Genomic DNA, 11,549 nt, shown 5'->3' with positions numbered 1-11,549 from the left:
TTTGTAACTAATTATTAACAAATGCTCATGAGTCAGTCTGTTTTTTAATACTAATGTTTTAGTATACCCTACACTTAAATGTTCGTCTAAAACTGTTAATTCTCCCTGTGTTTGCGTGGGTTTCCTCTGGGTGCTCTGGTTTCCCCCACAGTCTAAAGACATGCGGTATAGGTAAATTGGGTAAGCTAAATTGTTCGTAGTGTATGTGTGTGAATTAGATTTTTTTTCCCGGTGATGGGTTGCAGCTGGAAGGGCATCCGCTGCGTAAAACATGCTGGATAAGTTGGTGGTTAATTCCTCTGTGGCGACCTGTGATGAATAAAGGGTCTAGGCCGAAAAGAAAATTAATGAATATATAAGAAAAGTTTATTTAAACTGTATTATGGATTGCGAACACACATTTCTTTCATCATAATAATGTGTATTAAATCTGTGTTTCTCAACCACGTTACTGGAAGCCACCAGCTCTGCAAATTTTACATGTCTCCTTAACAGACCTGATTTAGATCATCAGCTCATCATAAGAGACTGAAAGACCTGTAATGGGTGTGCCAGACAAAGGAGACATCTAAAGCATGCAGTGTTAATGGGCCTCCCTGAACACTGTATTAAATGAAATGGGAATTATTAGGCATGGAACCTGCCAAAATAGCCCCTAAATAGGGTTCTTTAAAGCTTTGTAAAATACACACAGCTATAGAAAAATAAAATTATATATATATATATATATATATATATATATATATATATATATATATATATATATATATAATGTATATATGTATATTCAGGATCTACTGTAATATAGTTTTCGAAACATCCTTACAGCATGTTATATCATCATTGTTGCAGTGACCTTATATGTATGTATTCAAAACGGCTGTCAAATGTTTTAGATATTGCTGTGTATGCCTGTTGTCTGTTTTTTTTTTTTTGGATGTGCATACTCCCTTTCTCTTATCAGGAATATGTGAGGACACGCGTAGCACAAAGGAGCCTCTGTACAGTGTCGATGTAGAGATGGTGAGACTGACGGACTCTGGCTTGACCCTCAGTGCTCATGTCCTGCCTGAGCATGTGCAGAAAGGTGGAGTGAAACTCGCTACCCTCAGCCAGCTCTGGAGAGAAGCTGTCTTCCTGCTCCTTCATCTTCAGATGCTGGTTCCTCTGGGCACCTAACAGGTAAAGAGACCACGCCTCCTCAGCTACAGGCCCTACCTCCATCTGTTCACATGCCTGCAGAGTCAAACAGTTAGAAGTCAGTGATCAACATCCTTAGATGTCTAATATTGCTTCAGTTTGTCAATAATTTATGACGTACTTGAAGAACAAGGTGCTCTTGTCGACATTGTGCGTTCCAGCGGCTCCATGAAAAGGCCACAGCTGAGGACATTAAGGCCATTTGTTCATATACTGCGTGCTCTATCAATGGATCCTTTAATTGAAAAATAAATAAAATGTTACGATTGTTGGGTTCTAGAATTGGTTAGTGAATGATTGAATGGACTCTTAAGGCAATTGTTACCTTAAGGTTGATGCTGACGTATTTGTCGGAATACTCATTTACAAATATATTGATCCCAGCTTTCCTCATGGCCTTCTGCAGTTCCGAGGGGCTCATCCACTTCCCTAAAAGATGGTCCAGGTCCTTTGTCTCCTCCGTGTGCAGCATACACTGCTTACCCTTAAAAATAAAAAAGCTATCGATCAGTGCTGGTGATTGCACATAGAGGCCACAGCATTCTCTGTAGCCTTGGGTTTGTATCGTAAACAATCTGGCATTGAGCTGAAGTGTACTTCTGGTATTTTAGAAAGGAAATGGTTCAGTGACAGAACGCTCTTTTGTTTCTTGTTTGGATCTACTCGTTTTACATGGCCATGCATGCAATGAATTTTATTCCATCTAATTAGTGATAATTATGTATTATAATTTGTAATTTAAACTTGTATATATATATATATATATATATATATATATATATATATATATATATATATATATATATATATATATATATAAACCTTTGGCCTCCAAATCAAACCCCCATGGTGCAATCAACATGAAGAAAACAGGCAATAATATCAGGCAACCCCTGCAGAGTGCAGACTTTCATGACTAATACAGTGAATAACTTTATATATAATATAAATATATAAGTTATATACAAGTTAAGGTAACATTAGCTTTAAAATATCATGTGCAAATCCTCCCAAACTACTAGCAATTTAGGTAACACTTTACAATAAGGTTTATTAGTTAATGCATTTACTAACATGAACTCATCATGAAAAACACATGTACAGCATTTATTAATCATAATTGAACATTTACTAATGCATTATTAACATCCAAGTCCATGCTTATTAACATTATTTAATGCACCAGGAGTTAACATGAACTAACAGTGAACTACTGTATTTTCATTAACTAACGTTAACTAACATGAGCAAATACAGTAGTAAATGTATTGTTCATTGTTTGTTCTTGTTAGTAAATGCACTAATTAACATTAACTAACAAACCTTATTGTAAAGTGTGACCAAAATTTATAAATAAACAAACTATATGAAAATGTCTCTTTAAAAATCATAGTACAGCCTTAAATACTTAAAGTCTGAAATCTTTGCCACTATCCATCAGACAAATATTGTATTTGTTGGAATTATGGAAACATAGTAAATAATTTTTATAAATTTGATGCAGATGCCAAAAGGCGAGATTTCTTTTATGTAAGCATTAAGAGATTACATGTGACATAACATTTATTGCATACACAGTGGCATTATGGCCTTATAACTAGCCATGTAACTTTTAGTAGCTGTAGAAAATGTTAGTTTTGCTTAATGTGCGTGCTAAACAATGTAATAATATTATGTAGTATGACTGATTTCACAGCTTCAGTGACTATAATTTTCATAACCTTCATAAAACTGATGTCTTGTTTCTGTAGCCACCAAGCTTTATATACATTCTCTCAATCGAGGTTATACTCTAGAGAATAATTATTTGTTATAATATTGTAACAATACCCTATTAATTACTTTTTAAATGTATCATTTACATAGTTTTAAACGGTTTGTTGCCACTTGTGACGTTTTTTTTTTTTTTTTTTTTTTTTTTTTTTGAGGGGTCCAAACCTGTTACTGCTCTAGTTCTAAACTAATAAAAACACACCTAGAAGTTTAGTAGAAATTTCCAAGCCAATGTGTTGGAGCTAAAATATGCAAGACTGTGGCTTTAAAGGGACATGACTGATTACCCCTGGTTCATAGTATTCTGATTGAAATAACTGGTTAAATGAAAGTATTTACTATAATGCAATGGTTTCAAACTCAATTCCTGGAGGGCTGCAACTCTGCATAGTTTATCTCCAACAACCTCATCACACCTGCTTAATAGTCCATAGTAGTCTTGAACACCTTGATTATTAGTTGAAAGTTGGTTAGGGCTGGAGCTGTGGCCCTCCAGGAACTGAGTTTGAGACCTATGCTTTATTGTAAAAGACAACTAAGTTTGTTATTAATGTTAAGAATTGACCTCATGAAGATGAAAATGAATTTAATTTACATTTCATTAATATTTTTATATATATATACATTGATTATATAATAAAGTGAAGTACATATGTGAATGTTTGGACAGCCTCTCTTGCCTTGACTGTGATGCTGACTTCAATTAGAGCTCCAGTGATTGTGAACAGTGCTGAGTCTTGGCCAAGAGGTCTCAGCTCCCATGACTGGAAAGGCATATTAGCATATGTCTCCTGCAGTAACGTGAAGGCATAGAATGCAGTCATCTGAAAAGAGATGGTGCGGGATTCTGCATCATAAGATGTCTCAGAAATGCAGTCTGTCCGCCAGTGTTGACCTGCAGAAAAACATGTATAAGAGATATATTGAAATATAAACTGAACAGCAATGTGTTCATTTATTCATATGCAATGTGATGTGAAATGTTCACCAATAGGATCCCAACGTGCCACTTGCGGATCTTCCAGAAACAAAACTGAGTGAGGCAGAGCTACAGTGACCCCTACAGGCAATGAAGCTACAGTAGTATTGCTGTGTTCATCCAGCTTCACTGAGGTAGAGCTCTGAATGCGGGACTGCTCTGTGGGATAGGGGAAGACCTGGAGGCCAGTGTCTAATAACTGATAAAACACATCAGAAGATTAAGATTAATGTGTTTCATTGTCTGTGACACCTAGGATTCCATCTCAAAATGTACCTCTCTCATTTCCCAGCCTTTAACTGTGCGAGACTGGGGCGGCATGTGGAAGAGGTCAAAGTAAAAGACTCCACCAAGAGGTGTGAACTGCTGCAGATCCACTATATGGACATCAGTGTCAGTCACCGGTTCAGCAGGTGATGGGTAGGGGTCATGTTGATCTAGAGACAATTTAATGAAGCAGTAAGCAACTATTAACTGCATTTTAGAGAGTATATTACTATATATACACAGCAGTATAATGTAAATTACCAGAGATGCACAAAATGAATTTGAAATTTTATTGAAATTAGACTAATACAATATAAACTTTAGATGAACAGTTTAAAATGAAGTACTGAAAATACTAAAGCTGAACTAAATGAAAGTTTAAAAGAGATAAAAAACAGAATTAAGAAAAACACATAAATTGACAAACTTTGAAACTGAAAATATAGAATTTTTAAATATTTAGTTAAAAAAAATTGAATTTTTAAATCCCTCCAGGATATATTTATCTGTGGCCTACTAACTTAAAACTTTTTTGTGAAAATGCACAAACATCTTGTTTATGTTTTTTATTTATTTATTTAAGTTTTTATTGTGGTTTTGTTATAAATAAATGCAAAGGTTACATAAAAAATTTACTTTTTTAAAGCAATCATGAGCAAAGTAAAATATAAACTAAAACAATTATATGTTACGATGAATTTGACGTTATTTATTAAATTAAGATTTCTCATCAACATTGAATTAAGCGAGAAAATGAGACCCAAACCCGATTCTAATGTTGTGGTGATTTCCTCCATTTGACTTTCTCCTTCCTCTAACAGCTTGACCGAAGAGCTCTTCCTCCCCTCCTTAGCTGAGATCACACTCACAGCGCTCTAACACATGGACACACATTAATAATAACAACAGCAACACAAACTACTACAAAACATAATTAAAACCTCACTCACCCTCTTCCTGCTCTCAGATCTGACTGAATGGCACTCCTCCACCTGCTTTGAGCTTTCACTCTCATCCCTCTCTCCCTCCATCTTCCCATTATGCACTGCTGCAGAACTCTCAGTATTTTGAGTAAGAATGGCCTCCATCATGGATCTCCTTTTCTGGAGCTGTTCTCGCTCGCTATGGTGGGACAAATGGTCATAGCGTGTGTGAAGAATCCGAACTGCTACCTCAATCACAGCCAGCGGCTTCGGCAGCTCAAAACCCAGACCTACTTCCTCGAACTTGTAACCTTTAAACCTGGAAACATGGATAGTCAAGTTTATTTCCTATATCTCAATAATCGGGTCGAAATTTGAACAAAGAATATAGATCAACCTCGGGTTTTTGTTAAGATTCGCCCACAGACAAAGAGTGATATTATTGTCTTTAACCACGGTCTGCATGTTTCCAGTGTCGATGTCGGAATTATAATTTGCAAACTGGATGGAGAGTAAAACACACATTAATACTGTATTCATGTGTTGAAATAGACGTGAGCAGCACAGAGCAGATCTCATCAGAACTCCTTACCTTCAGGAGCTCCTCAGTGGCCTGGTTAAGTTTGTAGTGGATGAGATTTTGTAGACTCAGAAGTGTTTCTTGATACTGCTCAGCAATGCTTGGCTCGGGTCCATCACCCAAGAGAAAGTCCAGTTCCTTCTCCAACTGTCCAAGATAAATAGTTTTAGTTTTTCTCCTTTCATAGTGAAAATTTTAGTATGTCTATTTTTGTTACTCAGCATCAAACTTCTTATGTATAATTCCTGGTTCAGACTGCATGCTTTTTTACATGAAGCATCTAACTGTACATGCTTGATGATCAATCATTGCACACCATCTGTAACGTGTTATGTCATCAGAACTACTGCTATGGAAACCAGCTTATAGTTTTAATGTTAACATTTGTATTTACAGTATTATGATGGCTTGGCAAGCCAATATACCGATATACTACATAAAATTATTATTATTATTAACTGCTTGGGGTTCCATAGCAGTTATGTCATCTACAGCTTTAAATGCTAGGGCTGATTAAATCTTTTTAATTTTTTTTGACAGTTCATCAGCAGGAATAAAGGAGTCTAAATTCAAACCTTATAGCTATAATAACCTAAAATGACTGCTCTTTATGTTATGAAACATTTTATTTATGTTTTATCATCTGCCAGATGAAAATTAAGCATTCATCCCTAAAACATTAGTACAGAGAGATTTACTATTAAATGTTCAGGTACTAAATGTTTCATAAGCGATGATTATACAGTCCCTTCAGACTTTTTTAAACATTTGTGGCCTAAAATTATATTTTGTGACACTTTTACTAAAACTTATGACATTATATGCTTCAGTTGTTGTGTTTTGCTGTGAAGATACATGGAAAAGCATAGGACTCCTGGAGGGACTGATAATATTGAATATATTAATATACCAGAATCATTTTAGTAGCAAACAACAGATCCAGAGTACTGATCTTACCTCAAGAGTCAGAGCACATTCCTCCAAGACCTTTTGGATTTGGTTTTCTGAGTCATCTCTCCACAAACTGATGTAAGTGTTGATTTCAGGTTGCACTGATGGGTCTGGACTGCCATCGCAAAGCATATAGCGCTCCCACTATAAAGACCAGATCAAATCATTCTTTAATACCTTTCAAGTAGACACTGGGGAATCTGAATAAAGCTACGCAACTCTTCTACAGTACCTTTGACTTTTCTCTGCATTCTGCTTCCCACACAGTGACTGCAAAGTGATTCTCATCTAAAATGTGACGCAGTTCATTTAGCTCGTCCTCTCTGCGCTCCCTGTCCTGGAGACATTGACGGGTCAATCAGTCATCACGTTCAAACTTGTCACACACAATGAATTCTGAGAGCTGCATGTTCACTTGAAAATTCATCAGACCTTTAACTCAAGTATATGTTGCTTCTCTTGTTCTATTCGCTCTCTCTCAAGTCGCTCATTCTCCTCACGCTCAGCAATGAGACGAGCCTCTTCTACAGGACAAAATAACACAGAGATTTTTAATTAATGATTTTTAATTTAGATTAATAATGACAGATTTTTCTTGCAGGTATACCTGCTTCTCTTTGTCTTTTTTCCTCTTCCTCTCTCTGCAGTCTCTCTTTTTCAGCTTTGCTGATTCCTCCTTTCTTTTTTGCAGACTGAATTCAAAATGGAAGTTATTTCTTAACATTAATACCTTGTCTTCACTTTTTGATGTGTAAGTGTAAGTCTAAGAAATTAATATTTATGAAGATATTTAAAAAGTTAATGTTGTGCGTTTAAATACACAACATTAGTAACACACTGAAGCAACATACCTTTCCATCTTTCGGTGGCTGTTACAGAAAAGGTGAGAAATAGTATGATCACTTTGAAAACATAAATGAATCTATTTTATGAATAAATTTACATTGCTAGCATATGGATGAAGTCATTTCACACACATGCATGCGTTTTAGTACGTTATAAACATCTATTTTTATCTAAAACGTTTGGAAACCTGACTTACCATGTTCACAAACTCGGGCAACAGGCTCTGTCACTAGGCAACGGCTAACCTAAGATAGTAAACAATCCGCTTTGTAAGCGGAAGTTGGATATTATACAGTTATAACGAAGACGTAACAAACAGCCATTAAAGTAAACTAGATACTTGATACAGTCGTTCACTGGAGATTTTTTTGTTTTTGTAAAAAACAAATTAATATCTTGAGTGTTACGTTATCTTTTCAACACAAGATGGCGCTAAAGTTAAGTTATTTTCGTTTTTGAGGATGTTTTGTTGTTGTTATTATTATTATTATACTTTGCATGTTTGTTATACGTTATTATGCCCCTGCGTGTTCGTCAGTGATCTGTCACATGTCTTTATTCATTTAGCAAAGTGTTAACTGTGTTCTGTACAGTGGAATGATGTTGAAATACAGTAAGTTATTTAGTTTACTTCAGTTTTACAATAACTTTAGCTGCGTTGCTAATTTTGTTTATATTTTAAAGCTAACGTAAACATATAACCCTGATTGCATTTGGCCAAGGTTACTTACAAAAGCATAGTTTATTTTTTCCATGTTGAACACAAATGTTTGATAACTGGTAACGTTAGGCATGTTAGTGGAAATACTTTGGAAGTGAAAGAATACTGGTTTACAACGCTCTTCAAAACAACTTTTGTGAAGGAAATGCTCATTTAGAGAACTTTCACTTTTATAAACTATGCCATTAAGAGCTAAGGGACTAACACTTTATCTATTTGTTGATGTAGTAATCAATTAACAAAATTCTCTTTTTCTTTCCAGTGGCAGCTCAAAGTAATCTTATGTTCTGCAACATCTCATCATAGTTCCCTCACCACTCTCTCTACATTGGGACTAAACCTCTGGGTTGAGGTGATGCTGTTAAGAGTGGCAAAGTCACAAAATCATCTGCTGATCAAAGGTAATTTGAGCTTCATATGTTTGGGGCGGTCTCCACTTGTCTTAAAGGAGGCTGGCAGAAGCCGCACATCCAGCCTTTTGGGAAGCGGTCCACACACCCAGGCTGTTCTTCCCTGCATTACACTGCACAGGTCTGTCCTTACCATCTGGAGTTTCATCTGTGCGCTTTACACACCACATGTCTATCCAGACACTGAAACAGGAGCGTGACATTGTCATGACAAATGCAGCCACGTGTTACATTGACAGACAATAACATTATTACATTTATTTGGATCATTGGTGGTGTTTGTAAATATGATGTTGTGTCATCTGTCTGTCTCTGAATATGTCTATCTACCTGTCTATTTTTCTATCTATCTATCTATCTATCTATCTATCTATCTATCTATCTATCTATCTATCTATCTATCTATCTATCTATCTATCTATCTATCTATCTATCTATCTATCTATCTCTCTGCCTGTCTGTCTATGGTATCATTGTATTCGTCTCATTTAAAAAAGATTATGAGAACATGATATAAGCAGCTCTCTCTTTTAATCAAATTAGTTGTCTGATATTATTAAGCAAACTAACAAACATCATAATCTTTTACTCTGTTTTGTTTATGTACTCTGATTGAAGGAAACAGATCATTTCCAGACTGCCAAAAGTGCTTGCAGATATCCAGGTGCGGCTCAGGAGTTGTCACACATTCACTGACACACCAAAGCTATAAAAGCCCTGTGTTAGGTAAGCTACCGGGGTATTTATAAAGCTAACAACAACTCAATATTTATTATGATGCGCTGTCCTGAATTTAGTTTCAGCTGCACTATAGCAAATCTAATTCTTATATAAAGCAGTCAACGCAAGCTTTTGTTTTCATCTCCACTGACTTTTAACTTGTATGGATGACTTTTTGCCATTATTTCTGCTAGTTGGGGTCTTTTCCAAAGTAGGGGGCTTGCTGACATGATCTAACTCTCTGTTTTTGCTCAGCAGCTGGAGTGATCTGACCTCTCCCCACCTCTTTGATATCACATTCAGCATTTGTGTGTGACCTGGCGGGGGTCATCCGATCGCACCATCTTTCTCAAAGCCGTTGTTTAGAGTGACAGTGCAGGGCTAATGTGGGATTAATGGTTATCTGGAAAGAGACAGTGAGCAGATAGGGCCAGACATTTCCCTTCAACTCTTTCATTATGCTCAGTTCGTAATTACACTAAACCTAATTATTGTCCCAGGCTTTTGTGATCTTCAAAGCCAAGATGTGACAAATAAAGCCGCTTGAGCGCAAGCAATGCAGAGGGGGGGAAAAAACGCTTAATGAACAATAAAATCGACAAAATGCTCCAGAAAAAAAACGAGATTGGAGCCGATGTTAAATCTGTTGACATTTAATTTGCCGGCGAAACGGAAACGCGCTTTACTCTAAAAGACAACATTCGTGCACAAACAAATGTGCCGACTCTGAGGAGAGGAGAAGGATGAAAGATGGGTTTACTAACACGTCTCTTCGTCTCTCTTTCATGTTAATTAGAAATCGCATCCCTTTGTTTCCTTTTGCAGGCACTTATTTATTTTCCTATTCCGTCCATTAGAACAAATTTGCAACATGAGACACAAATAATTGGATTTGTCTTCATGGCTGTCACATACAGGGATGTTTTGTTTTTGCATTTTTTTTTATTTCCTGCAGTTAAGTTTGCAAATTTGCCTTTGGATATTTTGTACTTTTGCAGTCGTAGAGAGAAGATTGTGAGGTTTGTAGTGACCTCCGAGTGCCCTTATTCTCAGCTTCATGTCTCTCACCTTTCTGCTTGTTATCATCTTGGCTTTAAATGAGTGGAATTTAGCTCACAGCTAATGTAGAGAGAGCATATTTGTATATGTTAAAGCAGTTTTTCATTTAAATGTGTAAAACTGTTTTCATCTTTTTGGAAGAAGTTTCCAATTCTCTTTAAGGTGAAATGCAGTAAAAACAGCCACATTTCAATAGGTTATTAAAATTTAGCACTTTTTTATTTGAATATTGCATGATATAAGACATAATTTATTCTTGTGATAGCAACGCTGAATATTCAGCAAACAGGATCTTCAAGAATTCATTGAAGATCTGATATGCAGATTCTGTGCTTAAGAAACATTTCTTACTACAGTATTAACAAGGTTGAAAGCAGTTCTGCTGCTTAATGTTTTAGTGGAAGTTTTACTTGTTGGGGTTTTAAATGGAAAGCTAAAAGGCAGCATTCATTTACTTTTTTTTTCCAGGAGTTTTGTGGCATGTCTTAGAAGGGAATGGAATTAGATTTGGTGTGAACAACCCATGTTTGGTCTTGGATCAGGTGCATTGGTTTACTAACCAGGGGTGCGTTTCTCAAATAACGACGTAACTCATGGCTGTACTATCATACATATAATTGTAGTACGATGCATCGTTTAGGAAAAGAACAATGTAGTGACGAGTGTTTTCTAAAACCCGCAGTTTCTCTATTGCAGATTCATCATTTGAACCATGTTAGTTATAACGTAAAACACCCATAATGATTCTCTAACTGGGGTGGAGTAACTAATTCTTTGGAGAAGAACCCCATATTTTCTTTGTGCAAATTATATTGTTTTAAAACCACACGCATTAAAAAAAAAAAAATCCAATATTAGTTTTGGTAAAAGCATGCACTCGTTTTACTCGTTTACCATATTAAATGAAATATATGTAATTGGCACATATAGGGCCTACGTTTCCTTTACAAATATTATTGAGAACTTTACATATTCTATTCTAAAACATAAAATCACTTAATAAAGCTAAAACATATACTTATATCATATATAAATCATATAAATAAATAAATAAATAATGAGGCGATTTATTAAGAAATTACATTTTTTATTGTTTATTAGGAAATGAAAAAACCTACTT

At 35.6% G+C, this 11,549-nt stretch overlaps 1 protein-coding gene and 1 long non-coding RNA gene across 6 annotated transcripts; one reads left to right on the top strand and one right to left on the bottom strand.

The window, feature by feature from the left end:
• Positions 1-344: 344 nt before the first annotated feature.
• Positions 345-7,754, bottom strand: dnai7 (dynein axonemal intermediate chain 7). 3 transcript variants are annotated; one of them, XM_073946434.1, is made up of 16 exons: positions 7,716-7,750; positions 7,525-7,575; positions 7,281-7,365; positions 7,106-7,197; positions 6,906-7,010; positions 6,680-6,817; positions 5,735-5,869; positions 5,540-5,643; positions 5,170-5,461; positions 4,986-5,094; positions 4,229-4,389; positions 3,962-4,151; positions 3,654-3,868; positions 1,526-1,684; positions 1,322-1,435; positions 345-1,236 (listed from the first exon to the last, which is right to left on the bottom strand). In XM_073946434.1, the coding sequence occupies exons 6-16, from the start codon at positions 6,803-6,805 to the stop codon at positions 961-963; spliced, it is 1,881 nt and encodes a 626-aa protein (XP_073802535.1). In that variant the 5' UTR covers positions 6,806-6,817; positions 6,906-7,010; positions 7,106-7,197; positions 7,281-7,365; positions 7,525-7,575; positions 7,716-7,750; the 3' UTR covers positions 345-960. The 3 variants fall into 3 exon arrangements, with proteins under 3 accessions (XP_073802535.1, XP_005164821.1, NP_001092924.1); XM_005164764.6 differs by having other exon boundaries at positions 7,525-7,542; NM_001099454.1 differs by lacking the exon at positions 4,986-5,094 and having other exon boundaries at positions 961-1,236; positions 3,642-3,868; positions 4,229-4,426; positions 7,525-7,542; positions 7,716-7,754.
• Positions 7,056-11,263, top strand: LOC137491539 (uncharacterized). 3 transcript variants are annotated; one of them, XR_012402055.1, is made up of 3 exons: positions 7,056-7,556; positions 8,503-8,641; positions 9,269-11,263. It is a non-coding gene; the product is annotated as an uncharacterized lncRNA (long non-coding RNA). The 3 variants fall into 3 exon arrangements; XR_012402053.1 differs by lacking the exon at positions 7,056-7,556 and adding an exon at positions 7,748-8,132; XR_012402054.1 differs by lacking the exon at positions 7,056-7,556 and adding an exon at positions 7,791-7,956.
• The last annotated feature ends 286 nt before the right edge of the window (positions 11,264-11,549 follow it).

This window comes from Danio rerio, chromosome 4 (genome assembly GCF_049306965.1).
Source record: "Danio rerio strain Tuebingen ecotype United States chromosome 4, GRCz12tu, whole genome shotgun sequence".
NCBI classification, from domain to species: Eukaryota; Metazoa; Chordata; class Actinopteri; order Cypriniformes; family Danionidae; genus Danio; species Danio rerio.
Note: the sequence above shows the minus strand (reverse complement) of the source record. Positions and strands in the feature narration are given on the sequence as shown.

Bases quoted from the DNA above. Each gene is read 5' to 3' on its own strand.
- dnai7 (XM_005164764.6), bottom strand. The intron at 7,198-7,280 runs GTATACCTGCAA...TTTGTCCTGTAG, and splicing joins AAAAAGACAAAGAGAAGCAG to AAGAGGCTCGTCTCATTGCT. The intron at 7,011-7,105 runs GTCTGATGAATT...CAATGTCTCCAG, and splicing joins AACATATACTTGAGTTAAAG to GACAGGGAGCGCAGAGAGGA.